The 22247-nt window shown below is 40.0% G+C and overlaps 2 protein-coding genes across 2 annotated transcripts; both read right to left on the minus strand.

Annotated features, from left to right (window-relative positions):
- Nucleotides 1-3135: 3135 nt before the first annotated feature.
- LOC128048107 (olfactory receptor 8S1-like) lies at nucleotides 3136-5591 on the minus strand. The gene is made up of 2 exons (XM_052640549.1): nucleotides 4819-5591; nucleotides 3136-3298 (listed from the first exon to the last, which is right to left on the minus strand). The coding sequence occupies exons 1-2, from the start codon at nucleotides 5589-5591 to the stop codon at nucleotides 3136-3138; spliced, it is 936 nt and encodes a 311-aa protein (XP_052496509.1).
- A 13681-nt stretch (nucleotides 5592-19272) lies between these two features.
- LOC128048108 (olfactory receptor 8S1-like) lies at nucleotides 19273-21986 on the minus strand. Its single transcript, XM_052640551.1, has 2 exons — nucleotides 21214-21986; nucleotides 19273-19435 (listed from the first exon to the last, which is right to left on the minus strand). Exons 1-2 carry the CDS (start codon nucleotides 21984-21986, stop codon nucleotides 19273-19275), a joined length of 936 nt encoding a protein of 311 aa, XP_052496511.1.
- Between the last annotated feature and the right edge of the window lie 261 nt (nucleotides 21987-22247).

The following is a 22247-nucleotide window of genomic DNA, read 5'->3' on the forward strand; positions in this document are numbered from 1 at the left end:
TTGGTCTGATTTATCACACCTCTATCTGCTATATTCCAAGGCTTACAGGCTTGGAATATAGGCTTGGAGTACAGGCTTACAGGCTTAGAGTCCCTTCTATATCCTAAGATCATACAAGAGAAAGGACTCCTCAGACTGATCCACCATTCATTCCTTCATTCACTCCATAATTAACAAATAGTTATTGAGGATTTACTGTTTTCTATGTTCTACTTTCAGTTCAGTTCAGTTCAGTCACTCAGTTGTGTCTGACTCTTTGCGACCCCATGAACCGCAGCACGCCATGCCTCCATGTCCATCACTAACTCCCAAAGTTTACCCAAACTCATGTCCATTGAGTCGGTGATGCCATCTAACCATCTCATCCTCTGTCATCCCCTTCTTCTCCTGCCTTCAATCTTTCCCAACATCAGGGTCTTTTCAAATGAGTCAGCTTTTTGCATCAGGTGACCAAAATATTGGAGTGTCAGCTTCAACATCAGTCCTTCTAATGAATACCCAGGACTGATCTCCTTTAGGATGGATCTCTTTGCAGTCCAAGGGACTCTCAAGAGTCTTTTCCAACACCACAGTTCAAAAGCATAAATTCTTCAGTGCTCAGCTTTCTTTATGATCCAACTCTCACATCCATACATGACTACTGGAAAACCTATAGCCTTGACTAGATGGACCTTTGTTGACAAAGTAATGTCTCTGCTTTTTAATATTCTGTCTAGGTTGGTCATAACTTTCCATCCAAGGAGTAAGCGTCTTTTAATTTCATGGCTACAGTGACCATCTGCAGTGATTTTGGAGCCCAAAAAAGTAAAGTCAGCCACTGTTTCCCTATCTATTTGCCATGAAGCGATGGGACTGGATGCCTTGATCTTCGTTTTCTGAATGTTGAGCTTTAAGCCAACTTTTTCACTCTCCTCTTTCACTTTCATCAAGAGGCTCCTTAGTCCTTCTTCACTTTCTGCCATAAGGGTAGTGTCATCTGCATATCTGAGGTTATTGATATTTCTCCCAGCAATCTTGATTCCAGCTTGTGCTTCATTCAGCCCAGCGTTTCTCAGATGTACTCTGCATAGAAGTTAAATAAGCAGGGTGACAGTATACAGCCTTGACGTATTCCTTTTCATATTTGGAACCAGTCTGTTGTTCCATGTCCAGTTCTAACTGTTGCTTCCTGACCTGCATATAGGTTTCTCAGGAGGCAGGTCAGGTGGTTTGGTATTCCCATCTCTTTCAGAATTTTCCCTAGTTTATTGTGATCCACACACACAGTCAAAGGCTTTGGCATAGTCAATAAAGCAGAAATAGATATTTTTCTGGAACTCTCTTGCTTTTTCGATGATCCAGCTGATGTTGGCAATTTGATCTCTGGTTCCTCTGCCTTTTCTGAAACCAGGTTTCTCTGGAGCTGTAGGTTTTGTCAGGGAGTTTTCGGTGTGGGAACAAAGGAGGAGCTGGCTCTCAGTACTAAGATGGAATTCTCCCAAAATCAAGTGGTAAATTTTCTAGTGGTCAGATTTCCACTTTGTGTATAGACAAAGCAAAGGAGTGAGGGCGAGGCAAAAGGGAGGGGCTGAATAGTCAGGAAATGAGAGGGAAAAGCAATAGCTGTGGAAACGGCTGGGGGTCTGTGAAGATATTCTTTACTCGCCCGATCCCCAGTTTTATGGAGAGATAATTGACATACATTACTGTATAAGTCTGTATAGTTTCAAGGCATATAGCATGATGTTCAGATATACATATATAAATGAATATTACAATAGGTTCAGTTAATATCCATCATCACAAAACTCCAAACTGGGAAAACCTGAAGATTCCCTCTGATGGAAAAAATTTTCACACGTTGAGTTTTGGGGACGTCATTTGGACTAATACATTGTTCAGCCTGAATTTTATGTGGTGAGCCTGTCAGCCATACACAGCATATCTGCTTCAATCATTAAGGTAAAGAAAGAATGTCTGTTATGAAGACAGGGATAAAAATCTCCCTCCTTATGACATCCATATTAACATTTCCTGTAAGATAAGGTTCCATTTCCAGACATGACCATTATGCTGTCTTACTCCATATTTATTAAACTTCTGTGTTTTGGAAACTTGAAGGAATATACCCCTGTCACATTTGATGTATGTTCTGTGCTCTGAGAAGTTATATTACTATTAAAAAGAAAAGATTCAACTGAGCAGTTTCCCAGAGTTATTTGAGAAGCTGTCTCCTGGGCTACAGTCCTCACTGGGACTGAGATATAACTCTTTTCTATTCCTAAAAAGTCCATCATGTCCAAAAAAATAAACATATAAAAAACAGAAAAGCAAAAGCAAAAAAACAGACAAAAATTTTTTTGCTTGTGATGAGAACTCTTAGGATTTACTCTCTTAACATATTTCCTATGTAACATAGAGCAGTGTTAATTAGTCATTATGTTGTACATTACATCCCTAGTACTTACCTACCACTGAAAATTTGGACCTTTTTATCACCTTCCTCCAATTCCGTTTCTTCCTACTTTCCACTCCTGACAACTACATGTTTGTTTGCTATGAGTTTGGTTTTTCCCTAGGTTCTGCATGTGAGATCATATAGTGTTTTTATCTCTTTGACTTATTTCACTGAGTATAATGTCTTCAGTGTCCATCCATGTTGTCACAAATGGTAGAATTTCCTCATTTTTATGGCTGGATAATACACAGTTGCTTTCCCATGCCTTCTTTATCCATTCACCCATTAATAAAACCTAGATTCTTTCCCATATGTTGACTATTATAAATAATGCTGCTATGAACATGGGTGTGTAGATATATTTTTAAGTTAGTATTTTCATATCCTTTGAATATATTCCCAGAAGTGGAATTGCTGGGACATAAGGTGGTTCTATTTTTGTTTTCTGAGAATTCCTCTGTAGGGTTTTTGAGAAGATTTTCCTGCGTGGTAACTGGGTCATCTGTGGAGGAGTGCCATCATTTCTGTGGAGATTTTCCCATCTTGCTTGACTGGATGAGGGCACAGGGGTCAGAGGAACTAAGGCTTCTGTTGTGGAGAAGAATTCATGCTGAGATAGCTTTGAAGTGAAACTCTCTATACATCCTCTTCCTTCTCTTGAATTTTTCTTTGATTACGCGGAGGCAGTAGAGCCTGGGTTAGAAGGTAAGCCTAGGCTTCCTGGCCAGCATCCTCCTAAGAGCTGCCTTCACCTCCTGGTTCTTCAGACTGTAGATAAGGGGGTTCAGTAGCGGGGTCACCACACTGTACTGCATGGATAGCACTTGCTCCAGGGCTGAGCCAGAAGCTGGAGTCATGTACCTTGAAGGGAATTGCACAAAGGACAGAAATGAGCTCAGGACAGTGGCCACAATGCCATTGCCAGCCGCAGTCCATCCCATCCCAGATTGGCCAAGAGGGTCCTCAGAGCTGAGTCATCTATCACTGGTAGAAAGCATCTAGAAATGGCTGTGTTATTAGTGAGAAGTCACTTATTTTTGCCTTCAAATGCCTCCATACATGAGTGATATTATGCAAAATGTTAGAGGAGTTTCCAAAGAAAAAGGAAGTTCTTCAGCATATCAAATGGTACAGGTTAGACTAGAACTAAAGAAAATTTCAGGCATTTCTGTAGCGCTTCACAGTTTTCAAAGTGACTTTCCTTAATAGTTATGGTGATAACATGAGGATTTTTTCCCTCTTCTTTTCCCTATATATGCATGTTCCAATCTTGTGGTGATTGTACCTTACAAAACTAAATGCTAGTCCAATAATGCTATCATTTTTCCTAACATTTATGACTCTGAGAAATACCCCCAAATCACAGCACATCATTTTTCTAATGCTTAGTGGAACAATCATTTGTCCTTTTAAGCACGTTTGTCTTTGGCTTAGAAAATAATCCAAGCTGTGTAAATAAAATGAAAGATAAATATGTGTTCAGCATGAGATATGAATATAAAATAGTAATATTAAAATTTTTAGTGTATCTTAAGTGTCACAAGGAGTATTTCCCAAAGAAGCATTAAAGTTGTTGTTGTTTTTTTTTTTGCAATTGTGCCATTTTCATTGGAAAGTTCTTTGTGGGTTTTACATGCTTAAATAAAAAAGATACTCATTTTATTCTCATTTTTTATCTTTTAGTTTATTCCTCCAAACATTTCTGTGAAGTGGGTGGGAGTAATTTTATTATTCCTTTATGGCAAATGAGGAAACTGAGACAAAGAAAGCTGGAGAGATTTGCTCTCAGGCTCAAGTGAACTCTTCTAGATCATTCCTTATCCATTCCCACTCCTGACTTCTCTCCAAGTAACAACCAGATGAGGAAAGTATGGAGTAACTTGTGCAAATCCATTTCCAGTTCACTTGAAAAGAGCACAGGCCATTGGTTATTTTGTTTCCTGGGAATAAGGATTCATCAACTACAGCTGTTTATGCTTGAGAGAAACTTGGTAGAAGAGGGGTTGAGGTTTCAAGTCAGTGAGACTTGGTTTATATTTTGATTTGATTCCTAGCTTGTTCCGGCAACTTTGATAAAGTACCTGGTTACTTCTGAAACTCAGGTTTCTAATTGGAAAATGAGGTTAATAATATTTCTTTTGTGATGTAATACATATTAAAATTAAGCTTAACTGTGTAAAAATTCAACTCTCAGAAAGAAAATGGATATTTTATAATTCACACATCTAGTCCACAAAAGAGCCATAAATAGGACCCAGGACTTCTGAATTCCAGTACAACTCTTTTCCTGCTACTTTGCAATGTTTTGTTCTTTAGTTCAAGGTTACGTTAGAGTGAAAAATATCCTGCATTTACATTCTGGAGGTTTAACAATGACATACCTGAAAATTCCTGAACCATAAAAGATGGTGACCACAAGAACGTGAGATGAGCAGGTAGAGAAGATCTTGTTCTGACCTGAGGCAGAGTCGATCCCCAGGGCTGTCATGATGATATGAGTGTAAGAAACCAGCACTAGGACAAGGGTGCCAAGGCCCAGGACCACCATGGTGGTCAGGATGGAGGCAACGCTCATGGAGGGGTCAGAACAGGCCAACAGGAGCACTGGAGGAAACTCGCAGGCAAAACTGCGGATGAGGTTGGGGCCACAGAAGTGCTCCTGAGCCAGCAGGATGGTGTTAAGCAGGCCAGTCCCCATTCCTATGGCCCAGGAGGCTCCCACCAGGCCAATACATATCTTCTTGTTCATAGTCACCACATACGACAGCGGGTGGCACACAGCCTGGTACCGGTCATAGGCCATGACTGAAAGGAGGCAGGTTTCAGTGCCCCCTGAAAATATGACCAAGGAGATCTGAGTGAAACACTCTAGGAGGGATATAGTTTTCTGATTGGAAAGGAGGTTCTCTAGCAGCTTAGGCACAATGACTGAGGCATAGAAAGCATCCAGGAAGGAGAGGTGACTGAGGAAGAAGTACATGGGGGTGTGCAGGTGGGATTCAGTCCTGATCACCAGCAGCATCAGCAGGTTCACTGTAAGGATCAGGAGGTAAATCACCAGGAATGTTACAAAGAGTACTACCTGGATCTGAGGGTTGTTGGATAGTCCTTGGAGAACAAACACAGTGACTCTGGTTGTGTTGCCAACTTCCATGGAGCATTAGAGATTCCCTTCAGAGGGACAAGAACAGAAAAGAATGTTCCAGTGTGCTATGAGTCTCAGAGCATGGCTGGGAATGAGGTGTTATGAATAAAGCTTTAGGACTGATCAAAGACAGTTTGTGTAGCAGAGGTAACCTTGCCATGTCAGACCTCATCAACCCTTTCCAGCTCAGGGCGATAATCTATTGGATAAGGTGGAAAAGGTGAGAAGGACGAGTGTAGAGAATCAAACCTAGAAAGGAAGGAGAAGAGAAAAGATACCATTCAGACTGAAGAAGGAAACGAAGGGAGTGGAAATAGTCTCCAGAGCACTGAGAGGGGCTGTTCTCCACTTACAAAAGCAACAGAGTTCAAACCACAGGAAGCCTCACAGGCATAGTGAGTAAGCAATAAAGTTTTTGGCCAACCATCTGACTGATAGTCCATGATGCATGTTGAATGATTAATAGAAGTATTGTGACAGTTGATGATGGCACAGGACCTTTCTCTCTCACTGTAAGTTCATGAATAAGTCATTTGCACTTCTTATTTAAAAAAAAAAATCTTGGAAAACTTTAGATGGTTTCTAAAGTCCATACCATCTTAGAAATTCTGAAGAATGCAGATGAACTTCCCTAAGGGGCCAATGGCTGAGACGCTGCACTCCCAATGCAGGCAGGCAAGAGTCAAACCTTGGCCAGGTAACTAGATCCCACATGCCTCAACTAAGTGTTCTCATACCACAGCTAAAAATCCCCCATACCACAAAGCGAAGCTTGAAGATCTTGAGTGTCACAACTAAGATGCAGTGCAGCCAAATAAATAAATAAAAGTGAACAAATATTTAAACAAAACAGATTGGAGACAATCTCCCTTGGATATCTCTGGTACTAAATGGAAATTTCTCCCCTTCTGTGTCAACCCATACAGAAGTGGCACAGTCATAGTCTGGTTTCAGGGGAGCCAGGCATGAGGAAGCCCTCAAATTGGAGGTGAGGGCTGTGCACATCAGTTATTCCAACAGTTTCCCATTCCAGGATTTCTGTGAATTCATAATGTTCACTGTTTGCATTGTAATCTCAGGACTTAACGCTAGAGTCTGTGAAAACAATAAATTCTCTGAGTTGGTACCAGAGGATTTGGATAAGGCCAGGTCAAATTTGAACCACCTTCTGTGCATAAGAGAGACAGTAATGCGATAGTAAAAACAAGCGCAGAGGAAAAAAGACTCCCTAGAATACCTGGTAGGATGGACAGTGAGGGGGTTAGTCCAGGCCACAGGAACACCAAGTGATGGCCTCTCTCCCCTTGAAGGCTAACTCAAGAGGATGATGAATGAGGGTCTAGTTACTATTTGTGGCTTATACACTCACAAGTTCCCAGATTGGAGAGTTTTAGGAGAAGATGTAGCTGAACGAGAAGGATATTTTTCTTCACCTGGGTTCCTTAGGCTAACAAGAGACGTTCTCAGTGGAGGATACCTGAATGGCATTCTTTTTAACACTGGAACAAAGCCACAGATATAAGTAAGGCTTCATGTGATTCCTACAACTTTCCCTTAGAAGATGCAGAGGTGGGGCTTTTGAGTAAGGAAATATTCCTATAGTCCTTCTGTCCAATGGGATGACTTCTGACTCTGCCTCCAGAGTAACAGTGGCTAGAGGGACTTTATCTCAGCTTTAGACCTTGGAGAGTATCTAAAGAGTCCCTGGAGAGGCCCTTAGGAAGGAGGCTTGCTCTATTCTGAATGAGTTCTCCAGGGCCAGCAATTTCTTCCCTGTATTAGTCTTGTTTCAGAGAGTTGCATCATCTAAGAGGTACCCTTGGGTGGCCAATAATTTCTAAAGAAAAAATATAATAGAGTTCTAAGGTTTCTTATTTCAAAGCTTGGAATTCCTACCCTTCTTTCCTCCCTCCTTCCATTCTTTCTCATTTTGTTATACTTTAAATAATATTTATGCTTATAAAAATAAAATGATGAAACATTTAAGGTGAAAAAAGATGTTGAAGTTATTTTATGCACTTCTATATAACCAAGAGATCACTGAACAAATTTAAAAAGAAATAAAAATACCTAGAAGCAAATGACAACAAAAACATGATGACTCAAAACCTCTGGGGTGCAACAAAACACTTCTAAGAGAGAAGTTTATAGCAATACAATCCTACCTCCAGAAATGAGAAATACATCATATAAGCATCCTAACCTTACATCTGCTGCATCTAGAAAAAGAAGAATGAAAACCCCCCACAGTTAGTAGAAGTAAAGAAATCATAAAAACCAGAACAGAAATAAATGAAATAGAAATGAAGAAAAAGAAAGCAAAGATCAATAAGACTAAAAACTAGTTCTTTGAGAAGATAGACAAAATTGATAAACCATTAGCCGGACTCATAAAGAAAAAAAGGGAGAGGACTCAAATCAATAAAATTAGGAATGAAAACGGAGAAGTTATAGCAGACAATGCAGAAATACAAAAGATCCTAAGAGACTACTACCAGCCACTATATGCCAATAAAATGGGCAACCTCAAAGAAACAGACAGATTCTTAGAAAAGTACAACCTTCTGAAATGAACCAGGAAGAAACAGAAAATATGAGCAGACCAATCGCAAGCACTGAAATGGAAACTATGACAAAAATCTTCCAACACAAAAGCTCAGAGTCAGAAGCTTCCAAAGGTGAATTCTATCAAAAGTTTAGAGAAAAGCTAACACCTATCCTTCTTAAACTCTTTCATTAAATTACAGAGAGAGTAACACTCCCAAACTCATTCTATGAGGCCACCATTACCCTGATATCAAAACCAGACAAAGATACCACAAAAAAAGAATTACAGGCCCATATCACTGATGAACTGGATATGGAACAAAGGACTGGTTCAAAATGGGAAAGGAGTATTCCAAGGCTGTATATTGTCAGCCTGCTTATTTAACTTATATGCAGAGTACATCATGCTAAATGCCGGGCTGGATGAAGCAGAAACTTCAAGATTGCTGGGAGAAGTATCAAGAACCTCAGATATGCAGATGACACCACCCTAATGGCAGAAAGCAAAGAGGAACTAAAGAGCCTCTTGATGAAGGTGAAAGAGGAGAACGAAAAAGCTGGCTTAAAACTCAACGTTCAGTATACTGTATTGGTGTTTTTCTTTCTGGCTTACTTCACTCTGTATAATCGGCTCCAGTTTCATCCATCTCATCAGAACTGATTCAAATGAATTCTTTTTAACGGCTGAGTAATACTCCATTGTGTATATGTACCACAGCTTTCTTATCCATTCATCTGCTGATGGACATCTAGCTCAGAGGGAGAGGGAGAGGGTGGGATGATTTGGGAGAATGGCGTTCTAACATGTATACTATCATGTAAGAATCGAATCGCCAGTCTATGTCCGACACAGGATACAGCATGCTTGGGGCTGGTGCACGGTGATGACCCAGAGAGATGTTATGGGGAGGGAAGTGGGAGGGGGGTTCATGTTTGGGAACGCATGTAAGAATTAAAGATTAAAAAAAAAAAGTAAAGTAGTTTTAATAATATGTAAAAAAAAAAAGAAAAACTCAACGTTCCGAAAACAAAGATCATGGCATTCGGTCCCATCGCTTCATGGCAAATAGATGGGGAAACAATGGAAACAGTGACAGACTTCATTTTCTTGGGCTCCAAAATCACTGTGGATGGTGACTGCAGTCATGAAATTAAAAGATGCTTGTTCCTTGGAAAAAAACTATGAGAGACCTAAATAGCGTATTAAAAAGCAGAGACATTACTTTGCCAACAAAGATTCGCCTAGCCAAAGCTATGGTTTTTCGAGTAGTCATGTACAGATCTGAGCGTTGGATCATAAAGAATGTTGAGGGCCAAACAACTGATGCTTTTGAACTGTGGTGCTGGAGAAGACTTTTGAGAGTCTCTTGGACTACAAGGAGATCCAACCAGTCAATCCTAAAGGAAATCAGTCCTGAACATTCATTGGAAGGACTGATGCTGAAGCTGAAACTCCAATCCTTTGGCCACCTGAGGGGGAGAGCTGACTCACTGGAAAAGACCCTGATGCTGGGAAAGATTGAAAGCAGGAGGAGAAGGGGGAAACAGAAGATGAGGTGGTTGGATGGTATCACTGACTCAATGATATGAATTTGAGCAAACTCTGGGAGATATTGGAAGACAGGCGTGCTGCAGTTCACGGGGTCACAAAGAGTCAGACGTGACTGAGCAACTGAACAACAACAATCACTGATGAACACAGATGCAAAAATCCTCAACAAAACACCAATAAACGGAATCCATTGACACATTAAAAGGATCATATACCATAATCAAGAGGGATTTATGACAGGGATTCACGGATTCTTCAATATATGCAAATTAATCGATGTGATATATCATATTAACAAACTGAAAGATAAAAATCATATGATAATCTCAATAACTGCAGAAAAATCACTGGACAAAATCCAGCACCTATTTATGGGTGCTTCTGTTTTTAAGGCTATATTATATTACTTTGTGTATATGCCACATTTAGTTTATCCATTTGCTCTTGTGGTTAATGCTACTATGAATATAAGTGCACCTATATCTTTTCTAGTCCCTGCTTTCAGTCCTTTGAGTATATACCCTGATGTGGAATGAATTGATCATACTTTAATTCTAGGTTTAAGTTTTTCAAGAATGGCCATACTATTTTCCACAGTGGCTGAACCATCTTACTTTATTTCTTTTTTGGTCAATAATACAGCTGTTTATGGATGAATTCCATTTTGTTTATCCATTGATCCTTTGATGGACATTTGCTTTGTTTCTCCTATTGGCTATTGTGAGCAGTGCTGTTATCAATGTGTCGTTACATCTGCTATCATTTCTTTGGGGGTATATATCTAGGAGTGGAGTTGTTGAACCATGTGTTAATTGTATATTTATAGTCTTAACCTAGGTTACATCTTTTCCATTTTTTCAAATAATGTTTAAAGGTTCCAATTTCTTCACACTGTTGCCAATCTCTTGATTTTAACCATTTTAGAGTATGTGAAGGAATTGTTGCATTGCTGTTTTAATTTGCCATTTCCATCATAACTAATGTTGTTTGACATGTTTTCATCTACTTGTTGACTATTTGTATGTCTTGTGTGGAGAATGGTCTATTGAAGTCATTTATTCATTTTTAAACTTGGCTTGTTTATGTTGACAAACTGCAAAAGTTCTTGATATACTCTGGATAATGATGTATCAGATAAATAATGTGAAAATATTTTCTTAAATACTGTGGGCTATATTTTCACTTTCTGATTTGAACTTTTGATGCAAAAAGGTTTTTAATTTTGAGGAAATCCATTTAATCTGTTTTTTCTTTCATTGCTTGTGCTTTGCTCTCAGATCTAAGAAATCACCACTAAATTCAAGATTTATCCCAATGTTTCATTGGAGCATTTATACAGTCATCCTTTGGTATCTGTGGAGCATTGGTTCAAAGACATCCGGGCACATCAAAATCCATGTGTGCTGAAGTCTCTTATGTAAAATGGTATAGTGTTTCCATATAACACAGGCACATCTTCCTATTTGTTTTAAATAATTTCTAGATTACTTATGTCAGCTAATATAATGTAAATGCTATATAAACATTGTAATTACAATGTAAATACTATGTAAATATTTGCTTTTATATGGCAAATTCTAGTTTTACTTTTTGAAACATCGTAATTTCTTTTTCCTAATATTTTCAATCTGGAGTTGGTTGAGTCCATAGATGTGGAACCTGTGGATATGGTGTGCTGGTTGTAATTTTACTTCTTAGCGTTCAAGCTTTTTATGTATTTTAAGTTATTTTTTGTATATGGTAGGAGGAAAGAGTCTAATTTCATGTGGATAGCAAATTGCCCAGCACCATTTTTTAAAAACACGTTTTTCCTGCAATTTAATATTGTTAACTATTGTCCAAAGGCAGTTCACTATAGATGGGTGGGTTCATTTTGGGGATCTCCAATCCATTTCATTCATCTGTATGTATGTCTTTATGCCTCATAGTCTCCTAGCGTTTTATTTGCTGTTTGTTGCTTTGTACTAACATGTGAAAATGGGAAGTGTGAGCCTCCAGGTTTGATTTTCTTTTTGAGATTGCCTACCACTGTGACAGTCTTTTTTGGTGTAAAGCGCACCTCTCGCTTCATTGTCTTGGATTCCACATCAACTGTGGGACTTGATAATACTGAGCAAGAGGCTGTTAGAAACTTTCATCATCACTAAATTCACAGATAGCTTATTGAAGTTCACAGGTAGATATTCTGAGCTCTTTGGGGATCTTGAAGTGTAATACTCTGGCATTTTCAGAGTAATTCAGTTGATGAAGTTGGTAATTCCTCTGGTGATGCCTGAGAAAAGCGAAGGGAGCCCTTACCTAGGGGAGGCATTATTGTATTGGATTTCTCATATAGAAAGACAACAAGCACAAATCTCTAGATCCGAGAAGGACCAGGGAACAGAGATACTCATTACCTTTCCGGGTAATACTTAGCTCTCTCATTTCCCACCCCCTGTAACTCCTGCCAGAGTTCCTGGATGATGACATTCTGTGTGTCAAGAAGATTCTGGGTAAAGTCGGAGTTAACTCCTGGAGAGTCCCCGTTCTGTTTTCTACTTTACCTTCCTCTCCTTCTTCTGAGCTCTTTAGTTCTATTACCTTAGCCCTTTTTCTTTATCTCCTGGTATTTTAAGCTAGAATGTAGTCTTCTAAACAAAAATCATCAACCAGACTCAGGTTTCCAATTTTCAAGCCTCACTTACTCTGCTTCTGTTTAACAATCTTCCTAACAAGGATTCCCTAATAGAGGGCTGAAACCCAGGATTTCCTTCAGCGGGTCTTGCACATTTAACTTCACTTGTTTAGACCTAAACCCTAAGGCAAGCTCTTTGTACCACGGCCCTACTATCTTGGAGTTTTTTAAAAAATGGAGGTGGCTCAGTGTCTCTCGCCAGCTGGCCAGGAAAATCTTTTTGGTTTTAGTTTTCACCCTCACTCTTCTACCTCAGCTTTCCTGGGGACAAAGGTAGATCGAAGTCGAGCTAAGATCCTGCCAGTCAACTTGCCTTGTCTCCTTTTTGATCAGGTTGGCCCATAAAGCATTCTGTTCTGAGAAGCTGGATCAGCAGCTCTATGAGGCGCTGTGCACACCTGCTGTCTTTGCTGCTTCTGCCTCTTTCTCTTCCTGGAACTCCTCTTCCCTACGGCTACCTTATTTTGCTTCTTTGTACTTTCTTGAAGCTAATTTGTGTCTGAGCCCTGGGCCCTGTAGTGACACCATTGGACATTCAGGACTATTCTCCAGGGATATGTTACTGGTGCTCTGACTTTTGATCCTTGCTCAATGCCCCCGATGGCACAGGAATGAATTTAAGCTTGTTCTGAAGTGTTGGTGGGATTTTCGCAGGTAGAGATGTGGAGTGGGAAAAGGGCAGGAAGGGCAGGGGCTCCAAGAATCTGAAATGGGTGACTTGAAGGGGGTTGAGGTATTTCCTTACCTCTGAGATAAGAATCTACCCTTCAGAAACTACTGTGAGAGGTAATCTTTCTAGAAACAATAGATGAACCATGTCTTCTTTATCCACTCCTCTGCTGATGGACATTTGGTTGCTTCCATGCTGCTGCAGTAAACATTCGGGTGCATGTGTATTTTTGAATTATGGTTTTCTCTGGGTAATGCCCAGTAGTGGGATTGTTGGGTCAGACGGTAGTTCTATTTTTAGTTTTTTAAACAATTTATTTACTTATTTTAAATGACTCTTTTAGCATTTAATACCACTGAATCAATGTAGAGATAGCACCTTATGTCCAGATCAAACTCTCTAAAAGGTAGTCATGTGGATATTTGGAAACAATAAGAAATGTTGGTATAGATAACTAAATATGGCTACCTCAGTCTGAAAGAAAAGTATGTGAAGCAAAGGTTATCAATAATTCATCAACATCACTAAAACACTGAATACCAGAAATCTGTATTTCACTCTATGCAATGTGAGGATGGTTTGTGTGAGCCATTTCATGCTGATCTGGTTGGCCAGGCTTCCATTTCTCTCCCAGTACCCCATGACTCATTTGAAGAAAACAATCTCAGATAGTGTATGTGTGCTAAGTCACGTCAGCTGTGTTTGACTCTTTGTGACCCTATGGACTGTAGGGTCCCTCACTTCCCATGCGTTCTAAGATCAAGGAAAATCAGGAGACTGTCTCCTACCCACTTACATCTAATAATTCATACTGCCTTTTTTGGTCTTGGTTGGACTGTAGCCCATCAGGCTCCTCTGTCCATGGGATTCTCCAGGCAAGAATACTGGAGTGGGTTGTCATATCCTTCTCCAGGGGATCTTCCTGACCCATGGATCGAACCTCTGTCTCTTATATCTCCTGCACTGGCAGGTGAGTTCATTACCACTAGCACCACCTGGGAAGCCCTCTCAGAGAGCAGAGTATTGTTAAGAAGTTATTTATTGCTTTTGCCTGTGCTGGGTCTTCTCTGCTGCTCATGAGCTTCCTCTGGCTGTGGCGAGTGGGGATTACTCTTTCGTTTCAGCGTGTGGGCTTCTCATTGTGATGGCTTCTTCTCTGCAGAGCACAGGCTCTAGGGCACCTGGGCTTCAGTAGTTTCGGCACATGGGCTGAGTGGCCCTGCGGCACCTGGAATCTTCACAGACCAAAGATCCAACCCGTGTTCCCTATTGGCACGCCCGACCACTGGACCACCAGGGAAGTCTTATTTTTAGCTTTTTAAGGAAACTCCAGATATTTTTCCATAATGGTTGCATCAGTTTACATTCCCACTAACAGTGTAAAGTTTCCCTTTTATCCACACCCTCGCTAGCTTTATTGACTGTAGATTTTTAGATGATTGCTATTCTGACTGGTGTGAGGTGATATCACATTGCAGTTTTGATTTGCATTTTCTAATAATTAATTAGGTTGAGCATCTTTTCTTGCATTTGTTGGCCATCTGTATATCTGTTTTGGAGAAATGTGTATCTAGGTCTTCTGGTCATTTTCTGATTTTTTTTTTTTTTGATTTTGAACTGCATGGGCTGCTTTTATATTTTGGAGATTATACAATGGACTATTACTCAGCCATAAAAAGGAACACAATTTGTTCTTTTGTAGAGACATGGATGTACCTAGTTAGTCCAGAGTGAAGTAAGTCAGAAAGAGAAAAACAAATATCATATATTAATGCATATATGTATAATCTAGAAAAATGGTATCAGTTCAGTTCAGATGCTTGATCGTATCTGACTGTTTGTTACCCTATGGACTGCAGAACACCAGGCCTCTCTGTCCATTACCAACTCCCAGAGCTTACTCAAACTCATGTCCATCGCATTGGTGATGCCATCCAACCATCTCATCCTTTGTCATCCCCTTCTCCTCCCAACTTCAATCTTTCCCAGCATCAGGGTCTTTCCCAATGAGTCAGTTCTTTGCATCAGGTGGTCAAAGTATTGGAGTTTCAGCTTCAGCATCAGTCCTTCCAATGAATGTTCAGGACTGATTTCCTTTAGGATTGACTGGTTGGATCTCCTTGCAGTCCAAGGGACTTTCAAGTATCTTCTCCAATACCACAGTTCAAAAGCACATTTCTCTGGCACTCAGCAACAGTATAGATGACCTTATTTGCAAAGCAGAAATAAAGACACAATGTACAGAACAAATGTATGGATACCTAGGGGGAAAGGGTGGGAGTAATTGGGGGATTGGGATTGACACATACACACTATTGATACTGTGTATAAAATAGACAACTGATGGGAACATACTGTATAATACAGAGAACTCCTCTTGATGCACCTAAAGTGGTATCCTAAATGGGAGGGAAATCTAAAAGGGAAGAAATATATATATGGCTGATTCATTTTGCTGTGCAGCAGAAGCTAAGAGCCTTATAAACAGCTATGTGTGTATATTAGTCACTCAATCGGGTCTGACTCTTTGCGACCCCCTGGACTGTAGCCCACCAGGCTTCTCTATCCATGGAATTCTCCAGGCAAGAATAGTGGAGTGGATTGCATTCCCTTCTACAGAGGAATTTCCCAACCCAGGGATTGAACCCTGGTCTCCTGCCTTGCAGGCAGATTCTTTACTGTTTGAGCTACAGGGAAGCAGCTATACTGCCATAAAAATTAACTGATAAATAAATAAATAAATAAATATATATATGACAGCAACTCAGCAACTGAAAAATTTGAACACCTGGGGCCTGTGGTTGGGACCCTGCACTCCATTACTCTTTCTTGCTGCTTTACTGGCCTTTACGGGGTAGGTTTGCAGAACTTCATTGTAATTTGATCATGAGAAATGTGAAAGAAGGATATTAGGAGATCTAGCCCTAAAGTCTGTTTCTGTGTCACACTGATGGTCCAAATCTGGGCAAATCATCTCTGTCTCTGTGGCTCAATTTTTTCATCATTAAATGAAGGCTTTGGTCTAGTGATTTTTCTGAGATCTCATCCTGCTTTGACAATTCAGCTTGCCAAAATTCCATTCAAGATACCCCATTTCTGTCTTAGCCAAGTTATTTATCTTCTAATTCTTTCTTCCTACACTCTATACCGCTGGTACTTTTGGCATTCAGACCATATTTCTCTTTTCTCAGGGACCAGCAGGCTCCCAAATGAAGCCTGCCTGTTAAAGGACGTATAGGCCCTGGCAAGTGGTGGACAAGACAGCCCTTTCCTATACATAATGAAACCAAACTCTCAGGAAATAGCTTGGCTTTCATAGTATGATTTTAATCTGAATTTGAACACAATGTGACACATCTCCCAGGGATATTGCATGTATTTTCTTCCCTAATTATGAGATAATAGTCTTCCCCAATCGATAGGGTTTTAGGAATAATTCCTGTGTGTTGTGTGTGTTGTGTGTGGGAGGGCAGGATTGAATGGCCATTCCTCCTACTGGTCTCACAATCTGCTTATTATTTTGCCTCAGTTACACCCTCAGGAAGGCATACGCTCTGGAAAATGTAAAGCACCAGCTCCACCAAGTGTGCAAAGCAGAAATGCTACTGAACCTGGGACTGTTTTGCTAGCTCCTCAGCCCTGGCCTTCATCTCCAGAGAAATATCCTCATTTTGGAAATTTCACCTGGAGTATGCCACATATGAGGACTTGATTTTCAGGTGGCTTTGCTGAAGAAAACTGATAATTGAGAAGAAGATCTTAGCCTGAGGGTCAAAGGATTGAGAACAGATAGAAGTCAGGGAGCTGGCATGGGAGTGGTCTGCTATTGTCTTTCTGAGAATGTTCTTGGAGCTGAATGGGAGATGAGGTGGCAGCTGGGCATTTGTTTTGCTTTCTCCAACTTCTCTTTCCTCTAGGCTTGGAACAGTTCTTAAACGCTTTAGGGATCTGAAGTTGTCTGGACTCAGGTGGGTGATGGGGAGACTTAGGACAGGGGGTCAGAGTGCACGTGTTTCAGCAACCTCTTGTGAAGATGACCCTGGATGGTGTCCCAAAATAAAGACTGTTTTTCTCTTTTTCTATCCTGATCTCTCCTCCATGCTACTTTTCTCTGACATCTATATTGTTATGAAGGCAGGAATTTTATTGGACTAAATAAATTAAATGTTTCTTTCCATATGTTCCTTCTCTCACTCCCTTCTCTCTCATTTTTTTTTTGTTCTAATTGAGAGCCTAGTAAGTAATAGGAACTACCAGACACTGAGGATACAGAATCTGTAAGATAGGGTTTTACTCTCAAGACTCACATTTTAGAGGAAAATATTCCCTGTTCTTTCCTAGGATCATGCAAGGGAAAGGACTCCTGAGACAGACTGATCATTCATTTCTTTATGCACCCCTTAATAAACAAATAGTTATTCAGGATTTATTATTTGCTATGTTCTACTTTAGGTATTACTAAGAATAATACAGTTGGAAGCATACTTATTTTTATTTCATTTCTTCCCAGATTACTCTGGAGCTGTAGATTTTGCCAGGCAGTTTTCTGTATGGGAACAAAGGAGGAGCTGGGTCTCAGTACTAAGATAAGAGTCTCCCAGAATGAAGTGGGAAATCTGCTAGTGGTTGGATTTCTGCTTTGTGCATAAACAAAAATAAAAGATTGCAGGAGAGGCAAAAGAGAAGGGGTTGAAAGGGTAAGAAATGAGAGGAGAGAGATAATGGAAATGGCTGTTGGAGCTGTGAAGATTTTCTTTACTGTTTTTCCCCCAGTTTTATGAGAGCTGATTGACATATATTAATGTGTAAGTTTAAGGTACACAGCATGAGAATATAAATATATATATATACAGACACACACATACACATACATATAAATGTGTATTGCAATAGGTTCAGTTAATATCTATCATCTAAAAACTTCTAATTGGAAAAATCTTGAAAGTTAGCTCTGATTGAGAAAATTTCACACATTGAGTTTTGGGGAAGTCATTTTGGGTTATACGTGGTTCAGCCTGGAGTTTCTTTAAATCTGAAGAGACTGTCAAACGCACACAGCAGGTCTGCTTCAATCATTAAGGTAAAGAATATCTGTTTTGAAGATAAAGGTATGACATCTGTGTTTAACTCCCTTGAAGAAAGGTTCCTTTCCTAGACACCAGGGTCCTGCTATCTCATTTTATATCTACTTATCCTGTCTGTTTTGGAAGCTTGAAGGAATATACCCGGATAATGTTTGATGTATGTTCTGTGTTCTGATAAGGTATATGACTATGCTAAAAATCATGCTTCAGTGGAGCAGTTTCTCAGAGTTGTCTGAGAGGCTGTCTTCTGGGCTATAGTCCTCAGTTTGGCTCATATAAAACTCTTCTCTATTCCTCAAAATATTCCATCATTTCATAAATGTATAATATAAAGAAAAGCAAGAAGAAAAGAAAAAGAAGAAACTTTTCTCCTTGTGATGTTACTAGTTAGGATTTACTTTCTTATCAGATTTTGTATATCATACAATGCTGTTAACTATAGTCATCATATTGTACATTACACTTAATATTTACCTTACACTAGAAATTTGTACCTTTTAATTACTTTCCTCCAATTGCCTTTCCTCCTACCCCCCATCTCTGATAACCATGTGTCTGACCTTTTTTCCTAAGAGTTTGATTTTCCCTAGGTTCCGCATGTATGTGAGATCATATTGCATTTGTCTTTATTTGTCTGACATTTCTCTGAGCAAAATGCCTTCATGGTCCATGCGTGTCATCACAAATGGTAGAGTTTCCTAATTTTTACAGCTGAATAATATTCCATTGCTTTATCTATGCCTTCTTTATCCATTCATCCATTAAGGAAACCTAGGTTCTTTCCATGTGTTGGGTGTTGTAAATAAGGCTGTCATGAACATGGGGGTGCAGATAACTTTCTGAGTTATTGGTTTCATTTCCTTTGAATATATTCCCAGAAATGGAATTGCTGATACATATGGTGGCTTCATTTTTAGTTTTTTGAAGATCCTTCATGTGTTTATTGAAAAGATTTTCTTGTGTGGTGACTGGGTCCTCTGTGGATGGCTGCCATTGGTTTTGTGGAGGTTTTTCCATTTTGCTTGACTAGGGGAGGGCACTGGGGTCAGAGCAATGAAGGCTTCTGTGTTTTGTGCTGAGATAGCTTTGAGATGAAGGTTTTTCTGTCTCCTCTCCTTTCTCATGACTTCTCCTCCTTTTATGAGGAGGCAGTAGAGCCTTGCTTAGAAGATAAGCCTGGGTTTCCTGGCCAACCTCCTCCTAAGAGCTGCCTTCACCTCCTGGTTCTTCAAACTATAAATAAGCGGGTTCAGTAGCGGGGTCACCACACTGTACTGCATGGATAGCACTTGCTCCAGGGCTGAGCCAGAAGCTGGAGTCATGTACCTTGAAGGGAATTGCAAAAAGGGAAAAAATGAGCTCAGGACAATGACCACAATGCCGTTGGCAGCCAGGGTCCATTCCATCCTAGATTCTGCAAAAAGCATCCTCAGGGCTGAGTCAGCTATCACCGGTAGAAACATCTAGAAGTGACTGTATTATCAGTGAGAAGTCTGTCATTTCTGCCTTCAAACACTTCCATACATGAATTATCTTATGCAAAACATTATAGGAGCTACCCTGAGGCAAAAGGAAGTTCTGCAGCATATGAAATGCTACAGGTTAGAATAGAACTAAAAATGATTTCATGCATTTCTGTTGTACTTCATACATTTCAGAGTATCTTTCCTTAACAGTTATGATGATGAGGAGGATTTTTTTCTCTTTTTTTTCTCATATACACAACTGTATGTTCCCATCTTGTGATGATAGTTCCATTGTTGGACTAGCATATGCAAAACTATATGCTAGTCCAATAATGTCATTTTTTCCAAACATTTATGGGGAATTAACCCAGAATCTCAGCACACAGTGCTTAGTGGAATAAGATTTTGTCCTTTTTAACATATTTGTCTTTGGCTTAGAAAAGAAACCACACTTTGTAAATACAGTGAACTATAAAAATGTATTTAGCATGAGATATGATTCCAAAATAGTAAGAATTAAAGTTTGGATGTACTTTGTTAAGTAGCACAGGGAATATTTCCCAAAGAAGCATTGGAAAACAATTTTTTGCAATTGTTCCATTATCATTGGAACATTCTTTTTTGGGTTTGGTGTGCTTGATTAAGAAAGATATTCATCTTACTGTCATTTTTTATCTTTTAATTTCACTCTCCTAACAGATCTGTGAAGTAAGTGGGAGAAATCTCCTACCCCCTTGGGAAAATGAGGAAACCGAGACAAAGAGAGCTCAAGAGATTTGTCCACAGGCTCAGGTGAGCTCTCCTAGACCATTCCTTATCCTTTCACACCTTATGACTTCTGTCCAAAAGTAAAAAGCAGGTGAGAGAAGTTTAGAGCAATTTTAGTAAATCCATCTCCAGTTCACTAGTAAAGAGCATAAGCCATTAGTTACTCTGTTCCCTGGGAAGCAAGGACTCATCAGGTATTGCTGTTTCTGTTTGAGAGAAACGTGGTAGAAAAGAGCTTGAGGTGTCAAGTCAGTGAGACTTGGTTTTTATTTTGGCTTCGTTCCTAGCTTGTTCTGGAAAGTTTTGTAGGGTACTTGGTTACTCCTAAAAATCAAGTTTCTTATCAGAAAATGAGATTAATAATATTTCTCTTTTGATGTGGTGTGATGTATACTAAAATTGAGCTTGATTATGTAAATCAGCTGTTATGTAACAAACACCTAATAAATAGTTAAGGCAGAAATAAGCTGTGGAGACATCAATTTCCAGTAGGAAAGAGAAATGGCATCTGTTGCAAGGATGATATACTTTGTTTATTTTTTTGTCTACCACTAATAAAAGTCTGGCAAAAGGCAGTATGATTTTCTTTTGATGACTCTAAAATCATAGGTTAAATGAAAGTAAGAAAGTCTTTATTTCTTGTATAAACTTATTTTGCAGAGTTAGACAATTGAGGCCTCAGAAAGAAAATGGATTTTTAAAAAAATAATTCATGTATTAGGTCCACAGCAGAGCCAGAACTGGAACCTAGGCCTACTGATTCCAGTATAATTCTTTCCCTGCTACTCTGCAATGCTCTGTCTACAGGGCAAGTTTACTTAGTGTGAAAAACACACTGCATTTGTAGGCAAAGTTTTAGCAATGACATACCTGGAAATTCCAGAACCATAAAAGATGATGACCACAAGAAAATGGGATGAGCATGTAGAGAAGATCTTGTTCCAACCTGTGGCAGAGTTCATCCCCAGGGCTGTCAGGATAATACGGGTGTAAGAACCCACCAGTATGACAAAGGTGCCAAGGCCCAGGACCACCATGGTGGTCAGGATGGAGAACACACTAACGGAGGGGTCAGAACAGGCCAACAGGAGCACTGGAGGAAGCTCACAGGCAAAACTGCGGATGAGGTTGGGGCCACAGAAGTGCTCCTGAGCCAGGAGGATGGTGTTAAGCAGGCCAGTCCCCATTCCTATGGCCCAGGAGGCTCCTGCCAGGCCAGCACACACCTTCTTGTTCATAGTCCCCACATACAGCAGCGGGCGGCACACAGCCTGGTACCGGTCATAGGCCATGACTGAAAGGAGGCAAGTTTCAGTGCCCCCAAGAAATATAACGAAGAAGATCTGGATGAAACATTCAAGGAAGGATATAGTCTTCCACTTGGAAAGTAGGTTCTTTAGCAACTTAGGCACAATGATTGAGGCATAGAAAGCATCCAGGAAGGAGAGGTGACTGAGGAAGAAGTACATGGGGGTGTGCAGGTGGGAATCAGTCCTGATCACCAACAGCATCAGCAGGTTCACTATGAGGATCAGGAGGTAAATCGCCAGGAATATTACAAAGAGTACTACCTGAATGTGAAGGTTGTTGGATAGTCCTTGGAGAATAAAGAAAGTGACTCTGGTTGTGTTGCCAGCTTCCATGGAGCACTGGAGTTTCTCTTTAGAAGGACAAGAACAGAAAAGAATGCTCCAATGTGCTATGAGTCTCAGAGAATGGCTGGGGATGAGGTGTTATGAATAAAGCTTCAGGGCTGACCCAGGACAGAGTGTGTAGCAGAGGGAAACTTGCTATGTCAGACCTCATCAGTCCTGCCCAGCTCAGAGCAATAATCTGTTGGCTGCGGTGGAGATGGTGGGAAGGAAGATGTAGAGGCTCAAACCTAGAAAGGAAGAAGAAAAGAG

This window comes from Budorcas taxicolor, chromosome 5 (assembly GCF_023091745.1).
Source record: "Budorcas taxicolor isolate Tak-1 chromosome 5, Takin1.1, whole genome shotgun sequence".
Classification (NCBI taxonomy): Eukaryota; Metazoa; Chordata; class Mammalia; order Artiodactyla; family Bovidae; genus Budorcas; species Budorcas taxicolor.